This window comes from Hyperolius riggenbachi, chromosome 6, assembly GCF_040937935.1.
Source record: "Hyperolius riggenbachi isolate aHypRig1 chromosome 6, aHypRig1.pri, whole genome shotgun sequence".
In the NCBI taxonomy this organism is placed as follows: Eukaryota; Metazoa; Chordata; class Amphibia; order Anura; family Hyperoliidae; genus Hyperolius; species Hyperolius riggenbachi.
In genome coordinates this window covers 298,228,165-298,250,101 of record NC_090651.1, presented here as the reverse complement: position 1 = coordinate 298,250,101, position 21,937 = coordinate 298,228,165, and the positions used below count along the sequence as shown (strand labels likewise).

Here is a 21,937-nt window from a genome sequence, read left to right as displayed (position 1 = left end):
ACTTTGTACCTTCTCTCTATACACCCTCCTCTTCTTTGGCTGGTTCAGTATTATAGGTGATGAATGCCTCCAGGTGAACTTACTAGTGGAGGATGCACATGAGTGATTTGATGAGATTGATATTTATTTTTCTGAATGTCTTGCAATCATATTGTTACAGGACCCAAAGTAATACATGATCGGCACAATTCAAAATACTTTTGATCACCTGATTGAATCAGTCTCAGGCTTCCAATAGGAATTTTACTGCAGTAGACATCTTCCCTGGTGGAATGTACATAAATCATCACTGTATACACCCTATTCTTTATCATGGTAAAATGTATACAGATGATTGGAATGTAAAGTGGTTTATCTGCTGGATTGTGGCATTTATAAGCACAAGTGTCAGTGGTTGGTGGTAACTGCATTAAAGAATGTATGCATATAATGTGCTATTTAGTTGTATGCATTCTGTCTTGGGTGCTGATTTAGTTTTCACAGTATTGCTCACTGGAGACTTTGATGGTTTAGCAATTTAGAGGGAACTAGGACCATGTGGCTCCCCTGTTTGCTACCAGCCTCGTATGTTTATGTGCCCTAACTACAACAAAACAACTGAAGGGAGAGGTTGATGGAGGCTGCCATATTTATTTCCTTTTAAACAATGCACATTGCCTGGCTATTCTGCTGATGCTCTGCCTCTAATGCTTAGCCATAGACCCTAAACAAGCATGCAGCAGATCTGGTGTTTGACGTTATTTTCAGATCTGACTGGATTAGCTGCATGCTTGTTTCTGGTGTGATGCAGCCAAATAGTTAAGATGCCATGTAGATGGAAAAAAAAGAAAAATGCTGGCACTGCACTAGCCGTATGCTGTCCAGGGAGGAGGAGGAGGGGGGGGGGAAGGGCGACACAGTCCAATGTTGACACGTATGCGCTGTATGTTGTATATCTTCAGCGTGCTCAGGTCAGAGTAGTATCTAAATGCTAAAGGAAAAGGAGGAAACCGGCACTGCTGTCATATACTTTAATCCAAATACTTAAAAAAGCGGAGTAACATTATCCATTTCAAGAATTAAAATCCAAAGACACATACCATTGGTGACTGTGGGTGGTGCGGAGGGTGCAGAGCCTAAGGCTCCGCACCCACCGCTCCGCACCACCCACAGTCACCAATGGTATGTGTCTTTGGATTTTAATTCTTGAAATGGATAATGTTACTCCGCTTTTTTAAGTATTTGGATTAAAGTATATGACAGCAGTGCCGGTTTCCTCCTTTTCCCTTAGCCAAATAGTTAAGCAGTGCTGCCAGACAACTGGCATTGTTTAAGAGGAAATAAATATGGCCGCCTCCATATTCTTCTCACTTCGGTTGTCCTTGAAAGCATTGTTTTAGTGATGCATGCAAATTGGGACATGTCGTGAAGTAGCTTGTCTGATCACAGGCACTGGTCTCTTCACTCCCCTTGTGCCCTGTAGGGCATGCTGGCTGGCATTGGGGCGAGGGGCAGTTTTTCCACCCGCTTGGGAATAAGATACAGCCTTCACCAAGCAGAACAAAAAGCTTCTGTTGTCTTATCCCACGCACCATCTTGTAAAGGTAAAAGCAGACAAAAAGTCCAAAATCAAAATGAGGCTCAGTTTACATTAGGTCCACTGGATGATCAATGAGATGGAGGTTCCTCCCTGCATTCTAACTTCATGTTATTCAGCTTGAATTTGAACCAATAACATTTGACAGGAAGTTATTCTGATTGGTCCAGTTTCAAGCTGCATATAATTTTCATGAAATTTGAATGCAAGGAGAAATTTTGTGCATCTCCTTGATTATCCCTAGCAGTAGCATATCCAACTAGTACATATACACTGCAGTGTTGTGGAGGTTGGGTCCACAGCCTGTCTGCTTTTCATGGAAGCAGGCATATTTATTGTTAACATCCTGTTTTTACCAATTAGCTCTCTGCCATGGCAGGCAGCTGACACAGTGAAGGGATCAAATCACAACTTGTGCTTAGGCAGGCTAAACTCTACATACAGGGTGCATATTTTCCTTCTGTCCTGTGCAAAAGTTCAGGTCCACTTAAAGCTGGCCACACACTGGCAGATTATTCTGGCAGATATGTTTGAACATGCCGTCATGTGCAGCTCACATCCTGTTTTTTTCACAAGCATCTGGATGGACATTCTGAGCACACAGTGAAACTTCATTGCACATTTGCCTCAGTAAACCATCTATACGGTTGGTTCTGGCAACTGATCTAATAACAATCTGTTAGCTCGGTCTGTTAGTGTGTAACCGGTAAAACACTGTAATGAAAAATACACATACATTTCTTGGTAGATAAATGTCTATTTAATATGGTAATTTGTTTCCTGTGGTTGTTTTGGTAACTGCATGTTTTCTTTCTCCTAGACAACCAAGGTGCCTGAAGTAAGAGATGTCACCAGGATTGAAAGAATTGGTAAGCATTTTAAGTATATTTATCTGTTGTGTTTTCTTTTAGAATTATTTTTATATTTGTCAAAATAATAATTTAGTGAATTACAAATAACTTCTATTGGCTTGTGGCTAATCGTCTTGAGCTTATGTGGTGCAAGCTGTAGGCTGGAAGTTATTCTTTTGTCTGAGCTGAATGGTTGCCGTGGACGCGAACCACCAATAAACACCCTTACTGGAAACAGAAGGATGTGTAATGTACACTTGCCTATAGTTTGCACCAAAGACTGTGTTCTAAATAGTGTCATCTGGTTTTATTAATAAAATGGAAAAAAATGCAATACAAATATCAGTTTAATCTAACACAGGGCAGCACTCTGGATAGAACTTAATTAATATAAATAAAGCATAAGAGATTCAGTGCCTCCTTGTTAAGGTTGATTTCATCATTGTGCATTTATAGCACTGACAAATTTTCTTCAGTACATTGAGGCCTGGAACCCACTAGATCGTTTTTTTTTTGGTTTTTTTTGGAGCGTTTAGGCTTTCTATTGCTAGCGATTTCCCTAAACACTCTGCCCATGTAAATGGATGGGACAGATTCCACTAGAGCGATTGCGATCAGGCAAATCACAATCGCAGGACATGCAGCATTTTGGGAGTGTTCCCATTCTAATGAATTGTATAGGAGCAGGGAAACTGCTCCCAAAATCGCTTGCAAAACGCTGTCACAAATCTCTAGCGATTGTGATAGTGCTTTTTAGTGGGTTCCAGGCCTGAAGCAGATCTGAACTCTTGAGAAGGGGAACACAGAGAAATCCACCCTGTGTTTACCCTGTATGTGTTTTTATTAAGAACAGCCTGTGTAATTCTCCCTTCTCAGTAAGCAATGAGCTAGTGTAATTTGAGCTCCTAGCTGTCTGTGGAGTTTAGAGCCAATATGTAAGCAGGAGTTTAACCCTTAGGCTGCTTACACACCAAGACGTTACAGGCGCACGTTAGTGCGCCTGTAACGCTCCCCCAACGCACAGCAATGTAACACAAGTGGGCTGTTCACACAGCCCACGTTGCGTTACATGTAACGCTGCACGTTCTGTGCAAAGTGCAGCATGCTACGGCGTTGGAGCGGCTATAGCCGCGTTAGACTGTTTGCACATGCGCAGTGGGGGGCGGAGAGGAGGCGGGAAGAGCCAGCTACAGTAGCCGCGCACATGGCTACTTAATACTCACTGCACTGGCGGGCGCTGATTGGCCGGCGGGACCACGTGATGCGGAGTGTCTCGCTCCGCATCACGTGGTCCCGCTGGCCAATCAGCGCCACTCTGGGAGGCATTATAGGACTCGAGCCGCCTAACGCGGCTCACTCTACCGTTGGCTCTTGCAGCACCATACGTTGTGTTAGGTGCACGTTATGCGACCTTAACGTGCCACCTAATGCAACGTCTTGGTGTGCAAGAAGCCTTACTGTGCTACCAGGAAGTAACTACACTGCAGCATCTCTGAAGGAGCTCTGTAAGCTGTAAAAAGGAATAAAAAAATCTGTAAATGTTTTTACACTGATGCCTATCTTTTTTAGAGCAGAGAGGAAGTTCTGAGTTCAGGTCCGCATTAAATATACATTTGTAGTGCAAAGGGGTACTTAAAAAAAGCAGTGCAAAATGTAGGAGTTTGTGTTTTTTTTTTTTTTGTTTTTTTTTTTATATATGCCTTTTTAAAATAAGTGAGCTGGAAGTTGCTATCTTAGAATACTGCTATAAATTAAAGGCCTCATCTGATTCTTTTCAGCAGCACAATGATCAAACATCACATGCCTTATATACCTCATCATTATTTTATCCAATCAGATATAACTATACAGTAGGCAGAAATGGCAGCACATCCAAAGCCAGGCCGCATCTGAATGACTTAACAGCAAGGTGTGGAGAGCCTCTTAAGGGCATAAATGCACCCAGTTAAAACAACTGGTACAATTTACACTAATGGAGGATGTTAGCTTCCAAAACAGTTTGCATGCGAAACATTATGTACTGGACCCTTCCACTACAGTAAGGAGGTCATCCTATTGGAAGGGACCCTCACCTCTATTTTAAACTACCAGAAAACGAAATGCACATGTTTGTTTGACCTGGGAGCAGCTTGTCATTAAAGTAGAGTAACGAGTGCAGCGTGGACCGCTCACACCCTTCTGGGTATTTTACACAATAGAAAAGTTAACTTTTCTATTGTGCAATTATAACTATAGCTTTGTGAGCATAAAAAACACTTCTGAAAATGAAGGCATGGTCTGAGGTGTTTAGTGGTCAAGTACAGAATGATGGGAGTTGGTGAGCTCACTGACCTGTCCTGTTTGCTAGAATTCGATTAGCTCTTGCTGCGTTGCCTTTGAATCCTAGCAGCCAGGAACGTTTATTTGGTGGAATATACTTTCACTTTGATCACAGCTATTGGCCAGTCACAGTGGTCATGAGATCCCATCTCAGCATGACCCTAGGATGGCTCCGCTCACAGGAGTGCACAAGATCTATACATTTAATGTTCTTGCATCATAAGGAATATTACTGATTAAATACACATTTTCTTTTTGCTACTTATAGGTGCGCATTCCCACATCAGAGGTCTTGGGTTGGATGATGCGTTGGAACCACGGCCGGTAAACATAAAAAAAAAATAATAATAATTTTGTAATGAATATAAGATGTATGTATGTAATTGCAGTCTGGATTATTATTATTATTGATTTACAAAGCGGCAACATATACCGTGGCGCTGTACAAAGTAAGAAACAAACATCGGGTACAAAATAATACAGACAATGGTATACACCAGTGTACAAAATACAGATTTGGTGCAAAGTACAGAATTGGTAATAACAGTGAATTAATATGAATAAATGTATAACAAAATCCAAAACACAAAAGGTTGAGAGTGCCCTGCTCTTTAATTTTAAGCAAACCTGAAGCGAAAATAAACTTATGAGATAATGAATTGTATGTGTAGTACAGCTAAGAAATAGAACATTAGTAGCAAAGAAAATAGTCTCCTATTTTCCAGTACAGGAAGAGTTTAAAAAAAACTTCAGTTGTTATCTATGCAAAAGAGCTTCTCTGAGCTATCCTGTTTTCTGAAGCACTTATACATCAAAGAAACAGTGAGAGATAACTTGACATAAGGGTTTACTGCAGGAAAGTGCAAAGGGACATTAGTTTTATCATGTATAACACGCAGTGTGGTTTGTAAACTGCAAATATGACAGAATGATGAAATGTTATAATAAAAAAGCTGTATGTACTGAAAAATTCCTTATCCGTACTACACATACAAGAGAGTGGCGGTTGGGGGACACAGAGGCATGACATGAGGCAGAGAACATGCCTCTGTATCCCATCTGCCCACCTTGGGTTCTCTTTAACCACTTCACAACTGAGGGGTTTTACCCCTGGAGCACCAGAGCAATTTTCACCTTTCAGCGCTCCTTCCATTCATTCGTCTATAACTTTATTATTACTTATCGCAATGAAATGAACTATATCTTGTTTTTTTCGCCACCAATTAGGCTTTCTTTAGGTGGGACATTATGCCAAGAATTATTTTATTCTAAATGTTTTTTAATGGGAAAGTGGGAAAAAATTTATTATTTTTCAGTTTTCGGCCATTATAGTTTTTAAATAATGCATGCTACTGTAATTAAAACCCATGAAATTTATTTGCCCATATGTCCCGGTTATAACCGTTTAAATTATGTCCCTATCACAATGTTTGGCGCCAATATTTTATTTGGAAATAAAGGTGCATTTTTTTCAGTTTTTGCATCCATCCCTAATTACAAGCCCATAGTTTATAAAGGAAGTGTTATACCCTCTTGACATAAATATTTAAAAAAGTTCAGTCCCTAAGGTAACTTTTTTTTTTTTTTTAATTGTATTAAAACAATTTAGGGAGTGTGGGAGGTAATGAGTTAATTTATTGTGTAAAACTAATGTATTTGTATATGTAAAATGCTTTAAGGTGTAGTTTTACTATTTGTGAGTTTGTGTTCATGCGACCTGTAAGCGTCTGGATGGACGCTTACAGGAAGCACTACGAGGCTGGGAAAATCACAATGATCGCGCTGTTTCTCATAGAAGCAGCAGATCATTGTGGGGGCGTAGATCCACGAACAGGAATGGATTTTCCCGTTCATTGATCTCCGAGCGGGCGGCGGCGTGCACGAGCAGCGGGAGCGCGGGAGGTACGGATCTCTCCATCCCTTGGTTTTTTTAGGGGGGGACGGAGAAATTCGTACTATGGGGGGTAAAGTGGTTAAAGGATACCCAAGGTGACATAAGACAGACGTGTATGTACAGTGCCTAGCACACAAATAACTATGCTGTGTTCCTTTTTTTTTTTTTCCTCTGCCTGAAAGAGTTAAACATCAGTTATATAAGTGGCATAGATACAATTTGTTTTTATTAGTTTATTTTCACCTCGGGTGTACTTCAAATATGTATGAGAATCAAACAGTTTGGTTCCACTGTGTGTGGACAACATAAGAGTAAAAGACAAATATCAAAGAAAAAGGTTGTACACAAACCTCATTGACAGATTGCAGAGTGTTTAATAATGGATAGTAAGTGTAGTAATGCAATTAGAATTTTCCCCCTCTAATTTACCTTATTGGCAGTGCCATAATCACACTGATGACAACCCAGTGAGTCAGTCCATCTTCACAGGGGAAGGAGGCCTAAAGGAATGCTCTGGATGGCTAGAAGTTATTAGAACACTTTCTTCATAATCTCACCTGGTTTTGAGTTCACTTTCATTTTCATAGTAATTGATCAAAAGACACACACACCACACACACACTACAACCTTTCCCACGTTCTAAACATAATGTCCTAAAATCTAGCTAGTCCATCACAGCAGGGTTTCACTGGCTTCTAGATTAGGACTAATGGCTGTTACACCCACTGACCTCCTCTTCCCCTTCTGAGAAGGGACATGAATCATGGTTATGGTGGACATTGCATTGAATTATCCACATGGAGTTGGGTGGTGGCTTGGATGGGACTAGGCAGTCCCAGCACTGTGACTAATGCTGGATACACACTATGCGTTTCCGCGTGCGACGCGGCCGTCGATACGCGTCGATTCGATTATTTCCGAACGAATTTCGATGATTTTTAGGTCGAATGCCATGTAAAGTATGGCAAATCGACCTAATGATCCATCGAAGCTTGAATCGGACATGTCGGAAATAATCGAATCGACGCGTATCGACGGCCGCGTCGCACACGGAAACGCATAGTGTGTATCCAGCATAAGAGGATCCCGAATTTAGGGAGTTGTAGGGGTGCAGGTGCTTGATTAGGGAAAGTGGGCAAGACACATGGGCCCATATGCAATTCATTTTTTCTCCTGAGTTTTCTCCTAAGAGATATTTTCACACCTTGTCAAAAAATGCCTTTTAATCCACCAGCAAGTAAGAAAATTTTAATTATGACACCCTTTCTCCAACTTTTGGCTACATTTTTAATTGTAAGTGCTGAAAAGTTATTTTAAAGAGTGTGAAATTTGTCACCTAGGAGATAACTCAGGAGAAAAAGTAAATTGCATATGGGCCATTGTGTTCTTTTCCCTCCCCCTTTGGGACACTAGAAGTTAAGAATATTCTGACTCTTTCATAAACAGATTTGAAGATTTTGTACACAATTGTGTAGACAGTCTTGAAAGTATGTTCAGTAAAAATACACCTGTATATTGAGATGTGTAAGTTTAACTTGTAAAGCCTGGTACACACCATGCAATTTCCTGTCATAGATGGATCGAATAGACCATTTCCATCTGGCCCAATCGTTTTTCTGATCGATCTGCATAGAAGTGATCAGAGAAACGATCGGAAATACGTTCGGACCTGTCGGAAATTATCTATCGACCCATCTATCTGATGGGAAATTGCATGGTGTGTACCAAACATTAGGCCTTTATCCCACAAGAAAAGTCATAGCATTGTCTGCCTCCCAGGATTCCCCGGAAGCTGATTGGCTCTTGTTTCTGCAGGTGTCACAAGGCATGGTGGGACAGCTAATAGCCCGGCGAGCAGCCGGCGTCATTCTGGAGATGATCAAGGAGGGGAAAATAGCAGGAAGAGCCGTGTTAATAGCAGGACAACCCGGCACAGGGAAAACCGCCATTGCAATGGGTATTATACTTGTGTCCTAGATATCCTCCATTGTTGCTCTGTCTCTATCTAGTTCATCCATCTTGCTGGTCTGTCTGTTATATGTATTTCTTAAAGTGGGATTACACTCCCAAAACTAAAATTTCAGTAACCACTCTTAGTTACATAAAATAAACATATGAGAGCATTCCAAAGTATTTCCGTGTGTAAAATCAATTTATTTTCACTGCAGAGAGCAGTAGCTTGCTTATCTCTTGTTGTCCTCAAAGGCAAGAATCTCTCTATACCTGTGTCTTCACTTTGGCCTTCTTCACTCCCTGTGTCTTCTCTCTGCACATTTCCTTCAGTAAATTTGCCTACACTGTATTGCTCCTGGTTAGGTTGATGTCAGTACTAAAGGGAACCTGAACTGAGAGGGATATGGAGGCTGCCATATTTATTTTCCTTTAAACAATACCAGTTGCCTGGCTATCCGGCAGATCTTTGGCTGCAGTAGTGTCTGAATCACACACCTGAAACAAGCATGCAGCTAATCCTGTCAGATTTGTGGCAGAAACCTCTGATCTGCATGCTTGTTCAGCGTCTGTGGCTAAAAGCATTAGAGGCAGAGGATCAACAGGACTGTGGGGCAATGTGCATTGTTTAAAAGGATAAATATGGAAGCCTCCATATCCCTCTTAATTCATGTTCCCTTTAAATTTAATAAAATATGTTGCATTATAAATATAATGGACTGCATGTCATTGTTTTTCTTTGATTGGGACACAGGAATGGCTCAAGCCTTAGGCTCGGATACACCATTTACTGCCATCGCTGGTAGTGAGATCTTTTCTCTGGAGATGAGCAAGACAGAAGCTTTGACCCAGGCATTCCGGAGGTCTATCGGCGTCAGGATAAAGTAAGTGGATGGCATTTTGTCTTGTGTGCTAATTCCCAATGTTACAGTTTGGCTGGTTATAGAATAATAATGGCACAGTTGTTTCACAAGGAATTCCAACCCTTATCATTGCCATTCATCACAATGTGCAGACACTTATCCCAACTCCCTCAGCCATGTATCTGTATCACCTTATACAGACACTTGCCACTCCAATGCAGCTTCACATCCCATTTTATTGCATTTCTTCATGCATGTTTGGTAACACTGCGCTGGATGTCTTTTCAGGGAAGAAACAGAAATTATTGAAGGAGAGGTTGTAGAAGTTCAGATTGACAGACCTGCAACAGGAACAGTAAGTTCATTTACATTTCTAATAACCTGCCATGCTTTGGGTCACTTTGCTTACTAATACATTGTTAATATTTAAAATGAACCTGAAGTGAAAATAAACATACAAGCTCATACACTCACATAAAGGATTATTAGGAACACCTGTTCAATTCCTCATTAATGAAGTTATCTAATCAACCAATCACATGGCATTTGCTTCAATGCATTTAGGGGTGTGGTCCTGGTCACAACAATCTCCTGAACTCCAAGCAGAATGTCAGAATGGGAAAGGAAGGTGATTTAAGCAATTTTGAGCGTGGCATGGTGTTGCTGCCAGAGGGGCCGGTCTGAGTATTTCACAATTTGCTCAGTTACTGGGCTTTTCACACACAACCATTTCTTGGGTTTACAAATAATGGTGTGAAAAGGGAAAAACATCCAGTATGTGGCAGTCTGGTGGGCGAAAATGTCTTGTTGATGCTAGAGGTCAGAGGAGAATGGGCCGACTGATTCAAGTTGATAGAAGAGCAACGTTGAATCAGTCGTTACAACCGAAGTATGCAATAAAGCATTTCTGAAGCCACAACACGCACAACGTTGAGGTTGATGGGTTACAACAGCAGAAGACCCCATCGGGTACCACTTATCTCCACTACAAATAGGCGGAAGAGGCTACTATTTGCTCGAGCTCACCAAAATTGGACAGTTGAAGACTGGAAATATGTTGCCTGGTCTGATGGGTCTCGATAGAGTCAGATTGAGAACATGGATCCATCATGCCTTGTTACCACTGTGCAGGCTGTTGTTGGTGGTGTAATGGTGTGGGGGATGTTTTCTTGGCACACTTTAGGCCCCTTAGTGCCAATTGGGCATCATTTTAAATGCCACGGGCTCCCTGAGCATTGTTTCTGACCATGTCCATCCTTTCATGACCACCATGTACCCATCCTCTGATGGCTACTTCCAGCAGGATAATGTACCATGTCACAAAGCTCGAATCATTTCAGATTGGTTTCTTGAACATGACAATGAGTTCACTGTACTCAAATTGCCCCCACAGTCACCAGATCTCAACCCAATAGAGCATCTTTGGGATGTGATGGAATGGGAGCTTCGTGTCCTGGATGTGAGTCCCACAAATCTCCAACTGCAAGATGCTATCCTATCAATATGGGCCAACATTTCTAAAGAATGCTTTCAGCACCTTGTTGAATCAATGCCACATAGAACTTAAAGCTCATACACACACCAGACCATAGTCTTTGGAAAATGAAAGATCACAGACCAATTTTACCCCCTTCCATGTAGTATGAGAGCCGTACCTACACAGTCTATTCTATGGAGCTGAACTCCCCATCAGACAGAAACCTTTGCAAGATGCTGCACACACAGATGCTGTACACATGGAACAGATCAGTATCTGCAAAAGATCTGTTCCTGCCAAAGATCCGTTCCTGCAAAATGCATTCATAGTCTGAGAGATCTGCAGATCATCATACACACCTTGTTTAACTGACATTAATCTGCAGATCAGATCCACCAGGATGGATTTTCAGATCTGCAGATGATTGTCTGATCTGCACATGAATGTCAGTTAAACAAGGTGTGTATGATGATCATAGACTATGAATGCAATTTGCAGAAACGGATCTTTGTCAGGAACAGATCTTTTGCAGATACTGATCTTTTGTGTCTGTACAGCATCTTTGTGTGCAGCATCTTGCAAAGATTTCTGTCTGATGTGGAGTTCAGCTCCATAGAATAGACTGTAGGCATGGCTCTCATACTAGATGTAGGGTGGTAAGATTGGTCTGTGATCTTTCATTTTCCAAAGACTATGGTCTGATGTGTGTATGTGGCCTAAGGCAGTTCTGAAGGCGAAAGGGGGCCAACACCGTACTAGTATGGTGTTCCTAATAATCCTTTAGGTGAGTGTAATTTGTATGTGTATTGCAGATGATAAATAAAGCATTAGTAGTATAGAAAAGAGTTTCCTATTTTATTTTCATTGTTCTAGCTTTATTTTTAAGATTGCATCAGACTGTCACAGCTACTGTTTCTAATACACACTTGAAGCTGTAAAAGAAGTAATGACCCTTTGAACTTTCTTGCACTAAAACCTTATGTTTTCTTCCCAACAAATAACAGGCTCTTTAGGTTCTATTTACTTTTCAGGAAACTGGACTGAATTTTCCCAGTATGTCTATTCAGAGAGCACCCTAGACAGAGACTTGTCTACTTGTTTCCCTTTGGGGTACTGTCTTTATGACTACTGGAAAAGTCTTTTCAAGCTGTTGGGGTGTTGTTTTTTTTTTTAAACTCTTGCTACTGTATGCTGGTAAAAAGAAGACCTCAGATAATTTTCAAATAATTTTAGTGGGGCCAGTACTATATGTGCAGTGTTCTCCCCAGAATTTTTTCAGCCGGGTCACAGTCAAATGTAGCCGGGTGGAACAAGACAGTAAAGCACGTCATCTGTGCGCACACACAGAGATGCGCAGTGCCAGATGATGATGCGGCTATAGCTGCAGTGCTATAGTCCATCCCCCGCATAAAGGTTATTTGCAGCTCCGGCGATTGCCAGACCCCAAATGACTTCTCCCTCCAAGTTGCTACACCTCGGGAATAGTATTAATGCCACCTAGCAATTCAGTGGCAGCAGGGTGAGCCATCATTTGGATTGCCCTGCACCCAACTGAACTAATACCTGCTGGATGGAAATGTAGGACTGGAGCTTCCATAAGGGCATCCAAAACTATCTCTCTTTCTCCCCCTATCACTCTCTTTCTCCCCCTATCTCTCTCTCTTTCTCCCCCCTCTGTACCTTTTGTACAGCGCTGCTACCACCTAAAGGATCCAACCTGAATTGCAACATTCAGGTTTCCAGCATCGTTGAGTGAGGAGAGAGAGGAAGCTGGGCTCTTGGGGAGATCAGGTGGGCAGCGCGCCCCGCTGATGAGGCTTGGTGAGAACACTGATGTGTATGTTTATCTCATCATGTTACACATCTCTTCAGTTACACTTTTAATGCAACTGGAAATTTGTGTGTAAACTTTTTATTTTTTTAATTATACAATACTCAGGATTTTAGGCCTTAAGTCTATCTTTGCCATGTACTGATATTAAGAGGAGCCACAGATATTCTTGGTTTTTCTCATTTAGATTAATTTGTTTTTTCATATTTCAAGGGTGCCAAAGTAGGTAAACTGACCTTGAAAACGACAGAGATGGAGACTATTTATGACCTGGGAACAAAGATGATCGAATCGCTGACAAAAGAAAAGGTTCAGGCCGGGTGAGTTGATAACGATATTACCTTAGCCTTGAAGTCTGAATAGGAGCCATTGCTGGACTTGTTTATTTTCATATTTCACATTTCAGGGATGTGATAACCATTGATAAAGCCACTGGCAAGATCACAAAGCTGGGCCGTGCTTTCACGAGGGCTCGGGATTACGATGCCATGGGATCTCAGGTGCGAGAGAATGCTGATCACTTTCACTACAGAATTGCTCAACAGTTATTCAGGATAACGCATTTACTCTTTTCCTTTTTTCTGTTCAGACAAAGTTTGTGCAGTGTCCTGACGGTGAGCTCCAGAAGCGCAAAGAAGTTGTCCACACGGTGTCATTACATGAAATAGATGTCATTAACAGCAGGACACAGGGGTTCCTTGCCCTGTTCTCTGGTATGTCCTGCTGAATCACTACATATTATTCTTATTATGGTTTTACATGAGATGTGGCTGTTTCTCCGTTGGGGAATCCACTAGAAGGCCAGTGACCTTAGCGCTATGACCACTTCCCCAAGTGAGAATCCTTTAACTCTTGTAACCTAAAGGTGGCCACTAATAGTCCAATTTCTAGCGAAAAATCTTTGAGCGATCAAATTCTGATCAGACAAAAATCGTTCACTACACCATCAATGAACCAATCTTTGCTTCCTATCGTTCACAACTAACAAGAAAATCCAAATTTTGGTTTGACAGAAAATCCAATCGGATGACTATTTTTATAATCGTTTGTAATCGATTGTGCCTATCAACTGAGATTATTTACAACCAATCCAATCAGAATTTCTGATCGCTCGAACGATTTTTTTACTAGAACTTGGACCGTTAGTGACCACCTTTAGTGTGATGTCACTGCTGAGGTCATAGACAGCCAATAGAAATTGCATACTATCTATCACATCTACTTATTATAAGTCTTCATTTTTCAATGCATCCAACAGGCATTAACTTGGCAATAACAATGCTTTTCTCAGTTACGTGCATTTTTTTTTTTTTTTTTTATAATGAATAAAATTGCTTTTTATTTATTTTATTTTTTTTTTGTCTTTACAATATTCGTTTATAGATTAAAGGGACACTTAAGTCAAACAAAAAAAATGAGTTTTACTCACCTGGGGCTTCCAATAGCCCGCTACAGCTGTCCGGTGCCCTCGCCATCTCCCTCCGATCCTCCTGGCCCCGCCGGCAGCCACTTCCTGTTTCGGTGACAGGAGCTGACAGGCTGGGGACGCGAGTGATTCTTCGTGTTCCTGGCCACAATAGTGCCATCTATGCTGCTATAGCCTATATCATATACCATATAGCAGCATAGAGGGTGCTAATGTGGCCAGGAACACGAAGAATCACTCGCGTCCCCAGCCTGTCAGCTCCTTTCACCGAAACAGGAAGTGGCTGTTGGCAGGGCCAGGAGGATCGGAGGGAGACGGCGACGGCACCGGACAGCTGCAGGGGGCTATTGGAAGCTCTAGGTGAGTAAAACTCTTTTTTTTTTTGTTTGACTTAAAGCGGATCCAAGGTGAAAAACTAACTATAACAAGTAACTTGTCTTTATTTAGTTTAGTTAAGTTTAGATGGTTTACACAGTAAACTAGTTGCAAACAGCTTCATCAGTAAAGAAATATTTTTTCCTGTTATACAATGAGAGCTGCCATTTTCTACTTGTAATCATTACACAGGTAATCTTATCTTTATCCCCACACCTCAGACTGTGCAAACTCCACTCCCCTACACTCCCCCTTTCCTCCCCTCTCCCTCCCCTTGCCACCGAAATCCCGTGCATGCTCAGTGTGTGCTGGGGCTCTCCTGTGTGATAAGAAGCTGTGTATTTGAACACAAACTAGAAGAAAACAGGCATACCTGAAGATACAAATGTTCCTGGATTTACACAAAGTGCTATATAAAGTGCTGCAGAAGATGTCAGTGCTATATAAATACATAATAATAATAATATGGCAGGACATTATAGACTATGATTATGGCAGGATTAGATTTTGAGCTCCTCTGAGGACAGTCAGTGACATGACTATGTACTCTGTAATGTGCTGCAGAAGATTTCACAGCTATCGAAATACTCCATAACATGGTAGGATATTAGACTATGATTATGGTAGGATTATTATTATGTATTTATATAGCACCAACATCTTACGCAGCGCTGTACTGTATATATATTGTCTTATCACTAACTGTCCCTCAAAGGAGCTCACAATCTAATCCCTACCATTGTCATGTATCTATGTATCATGTAGAGTATGTATTGCAATTTTGGGCCAATTTAGGGGGAGCCAATTAACTTATCTGTATGTTTTGGGATGTGGGAGGAAACCGGAGTACCCAGAGGAAACCCACGCAGAAACGGGGAGAACATGCAAACTTCTTGCAGATAGTACCCTGGCTGGGATTCGAACCAGGGCCCCAGCACTGCAAGGCGAGAGCGCTAACCACTACGCCACCATTCTATGAGCTCCTCTGAGAACAGTCCATACACAATCAATCGATTCCGGACTCAACCCTTGCGCGAATAATCTTCAGAATTTATTGTAATAATGCATGCGGTTATACAGCAGACAAAAAAGCACAACGTTTCGGGCTACATGCCCTTTCTCAAGTGCTTAACCATCTGAACAAACTTAGACCTTCATATAAAACACACACATATTGACACACCCCTCCAAAGCATTAAGGGGCGGGCACAAAACTTTTCCAGAACATTAACCCTTACTCCTGAAAAGACAACCATTTATCATAAGAAGCACTTTAAACTGAAGTCCTCGTTAAGGCCACTGGGGGACTGCGTCCCCAACCTGTCCATCCACCAAGCCTCACGCCGCAACAGCGCACTCCTAAATTCTCTACCTTCTTGGCGCTGAACCACTTCGAGTACCTGCCATCGAAGCTGGCTCACGCCATGATTAAATTCCGCAAAATGGCGTGCGAGGGGATATTCCCGTTTTTTCTCCTCATCCTTTTTCTTTTTACACGCTTCGGGGTGGCGAATGTTGCTCTTATGCTCGTTGAGTCTAGTTTTAATGTCCCTTGAGGTCTGGCCAACATAGGACAGACCGCAAGGGCATTTGATTAAGTACACAACACCCGTCGAATCGCAAGTAGCGAAATCTCTAATAGGAACCGGCTTAACCGATCTAGTACTTTGTACGTTGGGCCCCCTTATGATGCCATTGCAATGCTGGCAATTGAGACATGGAAAGGTCCCTTTCCTAGGGGTACCCAAAAACACCTGGCGGGGTAATTTAGATCTCCCAATGTCCGCCCTTACCAATTGGTTTTTAATGGACTTACCCTTGCGGTAGACGAACCTAGGGGGTGCTCGGCAGATCTGGGCAAGCAGAGGATCCGCCTCCACCAGTGGCCAATTGCCAGCATTCTCAATTGCCAGCATTGCAATGGCATCATAAGGGGGCCCAACGTACAAAGTACTAGATCGGTTAAGCCGGTTCCTATTAGAGATTTCGCTACTTGCGATTCGACGGGTGTTGTGTACTTAATCAAATGCCCTTGCGGTCTGTCCTATGTTGGCCAGACCTCAAGGGACATTAAAACTAGACTCAACGAGCATAAGAGCAACATTCGCCACCCCGAAGCGTGTAAAAAGAAAAAGGATGAGGAGAAAAAACGGGAATATCCCCTCGCACGCCATTTTGCGGAATTTAATCATGGCGTGAGCCAGCTTCGATGGCAGGTACTCGAAGTGGTTCAGCGCCAAGAAGGTAGAGAATTTAGGAGTGCGCTGTTGCGGCGTGAGGCTTGGTGGATGGACAGGTTGGGGACGCAGTCCCCCAGTGGCCTTAACGAGGACTTCAGTTTAAAGTGCTTCTTATGATAAATGGTTGTCTTTTCAGGAGTAAGGGTTAATGTTCTGGAAAAGTTTTGTGCCCGCCCCTTAATGCTTTGGAGGGGTGTGTCAATATGTGTGTGTTTTATATGAAGGTCTAAGTTTGTTCAGATGGTTAAGCACTTGAGAAAGGGCATGTAGCCCGAAACGTTGTGCTTTTTTGTCTGCTGTATAACCGCATGCATTATTACAATAAATTCTGAAGATTATTCGCGCAAGGGTTGAGTCCGGAATCGATTGATTGTGTATGGACTGGATTATGATTGGAGGCTTGATGGACCTCCTACGATGATCTGTGACTCCCCGAGATTAACAGAGTGATTCCTGAGGTCTGTGGACAACCCCCGTTGTGTTTGTTGACTCCTCTGAGAACAGTCACTGACATGACTATGTATTCTGTACAGTGCTGCAGATGTCAGTGCTATATTAATACATAAAAATAGGCTAGGGCATTAGGCTATAACTGTAGTACGATTAGATTGTGAGCTCCTCTGAAGACAGTCAGTGACATGACTATGTACAGTTAGCATGCCCAATTAGCTGGATACAATAGCAGAGAGGTGACCGAAGAGAAGAGGGTGGCAGATAGGTGACAGGAGTGGAGGGTGGTAGATAAGTGACAGGAGGGGAAGGTGGCAGAGAGGGGTCCACAAAGGGAGGGGAGGATGGCAGAAAGGTGACAGGTGGCAGAGAGGGGGTCAGCAGGCAAGGAAAAGGTGGGAGGAGGGGAGGGTGACATCAGAGGAGTAGAGGGTGGCAGAGAGAGAGATGGTAATAGAGGGGAGAGCGGATGAAAATTCCAGCAACATGCTGAAGGTGATGGGAGAGAGTGGCAAAGATGTGACAGGCTGCAGCATGCTGAGGGTGAGGAAAGGGTCAGTCAGAGTAGGAAGGGGGGGGGGGAGGGATTGAGAAGTCAGAATGGTGGAGCAATAAAAGATGATGGGATAGTCAGGGGCTGCAGCTCAAGTACCTGACATCCGATCCTCCATGTCCCTGCTAGCCAGGCTGCTATAGAAATTCTTCCCCATCCCTCCCTCACCATGGGCCCCCCTCGTGTCTGAGCGCAGCGTGTAATTGTTATATTGTCTTTATCAGCTCTGCTCCACTGCTCCTGGCTGTTCTCTCCGTGTGAATCAGCGCAGGCAGAAATGCTGATACACGTCCATCCAGCGACCAGCCGCTCTCACTTCTCTGCATGTCCTTTGATTACACGGGACATGCAGGGAGAGAAGGCAGAAGGCAGCAGCCGGCTGCTGGATGGACGTGTATCAGCATTTCTGCCTGCGCTGATTCACACGGAGAGAACAGCCAGGAGCAGTGGAGCAGAGCTGATAAAGACAATATAACAATTACATGCTGCGCTCAGACACGAGGGGGGCCCATGGTGAGTGTATCTTCACAACAGTGCCCTGCCATTCTGCCCGGGTGTCACTTCCCCTACTGCACTTTGCTGCTCACGCTAGTATCGCGTGACTTCATCAGCCCCTGCCTAGAAAAGCCTATGCCTCCTCCTAAGACTCCTCGCCTCCTCCTCCCTAGAATTAGGTCCCATGATTCCCTGCAGCATGGAATCAGACGCCAAGGCGCAAAAGGGACTGGGGGGGCGTGGCTTTATGTATACATGAAAGTATTTGGGCATAATAATGATAAAAAAAGAATTTGAGGGGAAGATTGCCCTACAAACTATATGCAAGGGGCTCATAAATGAGGACAGCAAAACTTCGTCTCGGATCCACTTTAAGTGCCCCTTTAAGTCAGTGTTTGCCCATTGTAAAATCTTTCCTCACCCTGATTTACGTTCTGACGGCATCTTAAAGGGAACCTTAACTCAAAAAAAAAAAAGAGTTTTACTTACCTGGGGCTTCTACCAGCCCCATGCAGCCATCCTGTGCCCTCGTAGTCACTCATGGCACCTCTGGTACCCCACTGCCAGCTAGTTTCGTTTTTGCTGTCTGGGAGTCGGCCGGCCGCCATGCGTACATTTGTACGCATTCCCGCTGGTGCAGGAAGCTGTTGCAGACATCAACAAGTACATTTTTACGTGTTACGGGTATAATGCGCAAAATTTTTACGCAATACACCCGTAACGCGTAAAAATGTACTTGTTGGGATGGCTGCAGGGGGTTGGTAGATGCACCAGGTAATTAAAACTCCTCCCCCCCCCCCCCTTTTTTTTTTTATTACAGGTAAGGTTCCCTTTAACCTCCCTGGCGGTTTATTTATTTTGCCAGGGAGGCTGCAATGTGGTTTTTTTTTAATTAAAAAAAAAATATTTCATGCAGCCAACTGAAAGTTGGCTGCATGAAAGCCCACTAGAGGGCGCTCCGGAAGCGTACTTTCGATCGCCTCCGGCAATCGAAAGTAACAAGATAGGCCGCAATGAGCGGCCTATCTTGTTTCGCTTTCCTCGTCGCCGTGGCGACGAGCGGAGTGACGTCATGGACGTCAGTCGACGTCCTGACGTCAGAGCCGCCCGATCCAGCCCCTAGCGCCGGCCGGAACTGTTTGTTCCGGCTGCGCTGGGCTCGGGCGGCTGGGGGGACCCTCTTTCGCTGCTGCACGTGGAGCGGCGGCGATCGGGCAGCACACGCGGCTGGCAAAGTGCCGGCTGCGTGTGCTGCTTTTTTTTAGAACGTAAATCGGCCCAGCAGGGCCTGAGCGGCGACCTCCGGCGGCATACCCCGAGCTCAGCTCGGGATTACCGCCAAGGAGGTTAAAGGAGTCATCAGGCAACATGTTACAAAATGAGTGCTACTTACCAAGGGCTTCCTCCAGCTCCAAGCTCCCAGGACGTCCCCAGTCCGCTCCGGCCCATGTGGCGAACTCGAGGTCGCTCTGACGTCATCGCCGGGCACCGGGTCGGAGCTCCAGCGAACGGCTGGCTGCAGAGCTGCGGCGAGGGACGTCCTGGGAGCTTGGAGATGGAGGAAGCCCCCGGTAAGTAGCACTCATTTTGTAACCTTTTGCCTGATGACTCCTTTAAGTCCTGTCAGAGTTTCTCTGCTGAATTGTGGTGACCGACACCCTAAAAAAAGAACACAGAAGCAATGGTAGCCCAAATAGTGCAGTACACCATGAGTTGAAAGACAAATGTTAAAAAAAATAAAAATAAAAAAATGTGGTACTCAAAAAGGAAGGTTGCACAGGGGGCAACCCAACCACTGAAGGCAGGTGGAGTTTTATAAACCCGCCCGACTCCACTTGGGTGACCAGCTGGGACTGGATCCAGTTGCACTCTTGGCAAAACATCAAAGGACCCATCATTGTTGGAGCCACTGGGTACCAGAGTAGACCCCTTTCAAAGGGGGGTCAAAAGCACGAAGGGGAGAAGAGGCACCCAATGATAGGTAAAACTGTGTTAAAAACCACTAAAATAATAAAGGGAGAGGTGGCTTACCTCAGTAACTAAACATTCATACGCATGAAATTTAATTATCCATAATGTATTGTTATTGAGGTAAGCCACCTCTCCCTTTTTAGCTGTTTTTAACACCGTTTTATCTATTGGGCGCATCTTCCACCCTTTGTGTTGTAACTCTGCGGGATTTTTGATTACTTATTTCCAAAGGCCGGAACACAATATACCTTGAGTAACACTTGCATATTTTCCATTCGTCATTGCACAAATGCTTTTTGGGTGATTTCTAAAATCGCCAGCGCTTAAAAAAAATCCGCAAAAGCTCATAGTGTGAACCAGCCCTAAGAGGATATGGGGATCACTCAGAGGCTTCCCACTATACAGGTAAGTATGTAACTTTTTTTTAAAACACTTCAGGTGTATGTCACAGTGAATAAACGGGCTACTTTTGCCCATTCCTTCACTCCGCTTCCCCAACTAGCACTAAAGAGCATTATTGTCTTGCAATACAGGTGACACTGGTGAAATCAAATCAGAAGTAAGGGAACAAATCAATGCAAAAGTGGCAGAATGGAGGGAAGAAGGGAAAGCAGAGATCATACCAGGGGTAAGTCTGTCAAGCTTACTGCGTTACCACTACCTGTGACATGCCGCATGTCTACTACAGCCTTCACTGTGTCCTGTCTTCTATATTTACACATCACATGTCCTCTGCTAGGTTCTGTTCATTGACGAGGTTCACATGCTGGATATTGAATGTTTTTCTTTCTTGAATCGGGCATTGGAAAGTGATATGGCTCCAGTTCTCATCATGGCTACAAACAGAGGGATTACCAGGTAAGCTGTTACTTTGCAAGGAACGGTGATGTGTGTGACTCTGGTGAAGGGAGGAGGATGATGGGATATTATTTGCTCTCCCCTGAGCTGTAAAGCAAAGGACCCCACAGATGTCTCACCTGTAACTGGGCTGCCATTATTGGTCGAGATCTATTTTTTTTTCTATTGTTTCACTACAGTGTCTAGAAAATATTGCTGGGGAGTAGTATTTCTTGAACAAGTGTTATAGAAGTGGATACAGTACTAACTGTTACTCTACAAAGCGGTCCCCGTAAACAGGAGTGCCTGTATTGTGGACTTTATTTTGGAAGTGGTCCTTCCAGTATTAGCAGAACAGAGAGTGGCCGGTTTCACACTAAAGGGCAGTGTTAGCACGGTGATGCAATCGGATGATCGCATCGCACATCAACGCTAAAAATAGCCTCCGCATTCATTCAGAGTAATCCCCCTTTTTGCTGAAAGCCAAACAGGAAGTGGAGCTCTCTAGTGCTCACTTACTGTGGCTGAAATAGTGTATTGGAGAAAAAATACGCTTCCGTGCATGCACGCCGAAATGTGAACGTGAAATCTGTGGCCTTAGACTTATGACTTTCTGTTTTCTGCATGTCTCCACGCATGTTGCCCACCAATGTGCTGTTTCTCCAGCATCGGCCATGTGGCAAATACATCACTATGTAGACTTTCATTGGCGTAGTGTTACCCTGCGGCAAAACAGGGTAACACAACAGGCCAGTGTGTGTTGGGGGGGGGGGGGGGGCGTACGTGATCGACATAGCTACTGTATGTAATACGTTATCTAGAAGCTGT

The 21,937-nt window shown here is 43.5% G+C and overlaps 1 protein-coding gene across 2 annotated transcripts in view; it reads left to right on the top strand.

The window, feature by feature from the left end:
* Nucleotides 1-21,937, top strand: part of RUVBL2 (RuvB like AAA ATPase 2) — a 51,485-nt gene that overhangs the window by 22,999 nt on the left and 6,549 nt on the right. For both annotated transcript variants that reach the window (XM_068241146.1, XM_068241145.1), the window contains exons 2-11: nt 2,397-2,445; nt 5,015-5,070; nt 8,457-8,598; nt 9,346-9,475; nt 9,743-9,809; nt 12,976-13,082; nt 13,169-13,262; nt 13,352-13,475; nt 20,806-20,900; nt 21,012-21,130. In XM_068241146.1, coding sequence (XP_068097247.1) covers nt 8,469-8,598; nt 9,346-9,475; nt 9,743-9,809; nt 12,976-13,082; nt 13,169-13,262; nt 13,352-13,475; nt 20,806-20,900; nt 21,012-21,130 — 866 coding nt within the window. In that variant the 5' untranslated portion in view covers nt 2,397-2,445; nt 5,015-5,070; nt 8,457-8,468. The remainder of the gene's footprint in view (nt 1-2,396; nt 2,446-5,014; nt 5,071-8,456; nt 8,599-9,345; nt 9,476-9,742; nt 9,810-12,975; nt 13,083-13,168; nt 13,263-13,351; nt 13,476-20,805; nt 20,901-21,011; nt 21,131-21,937) is intronic.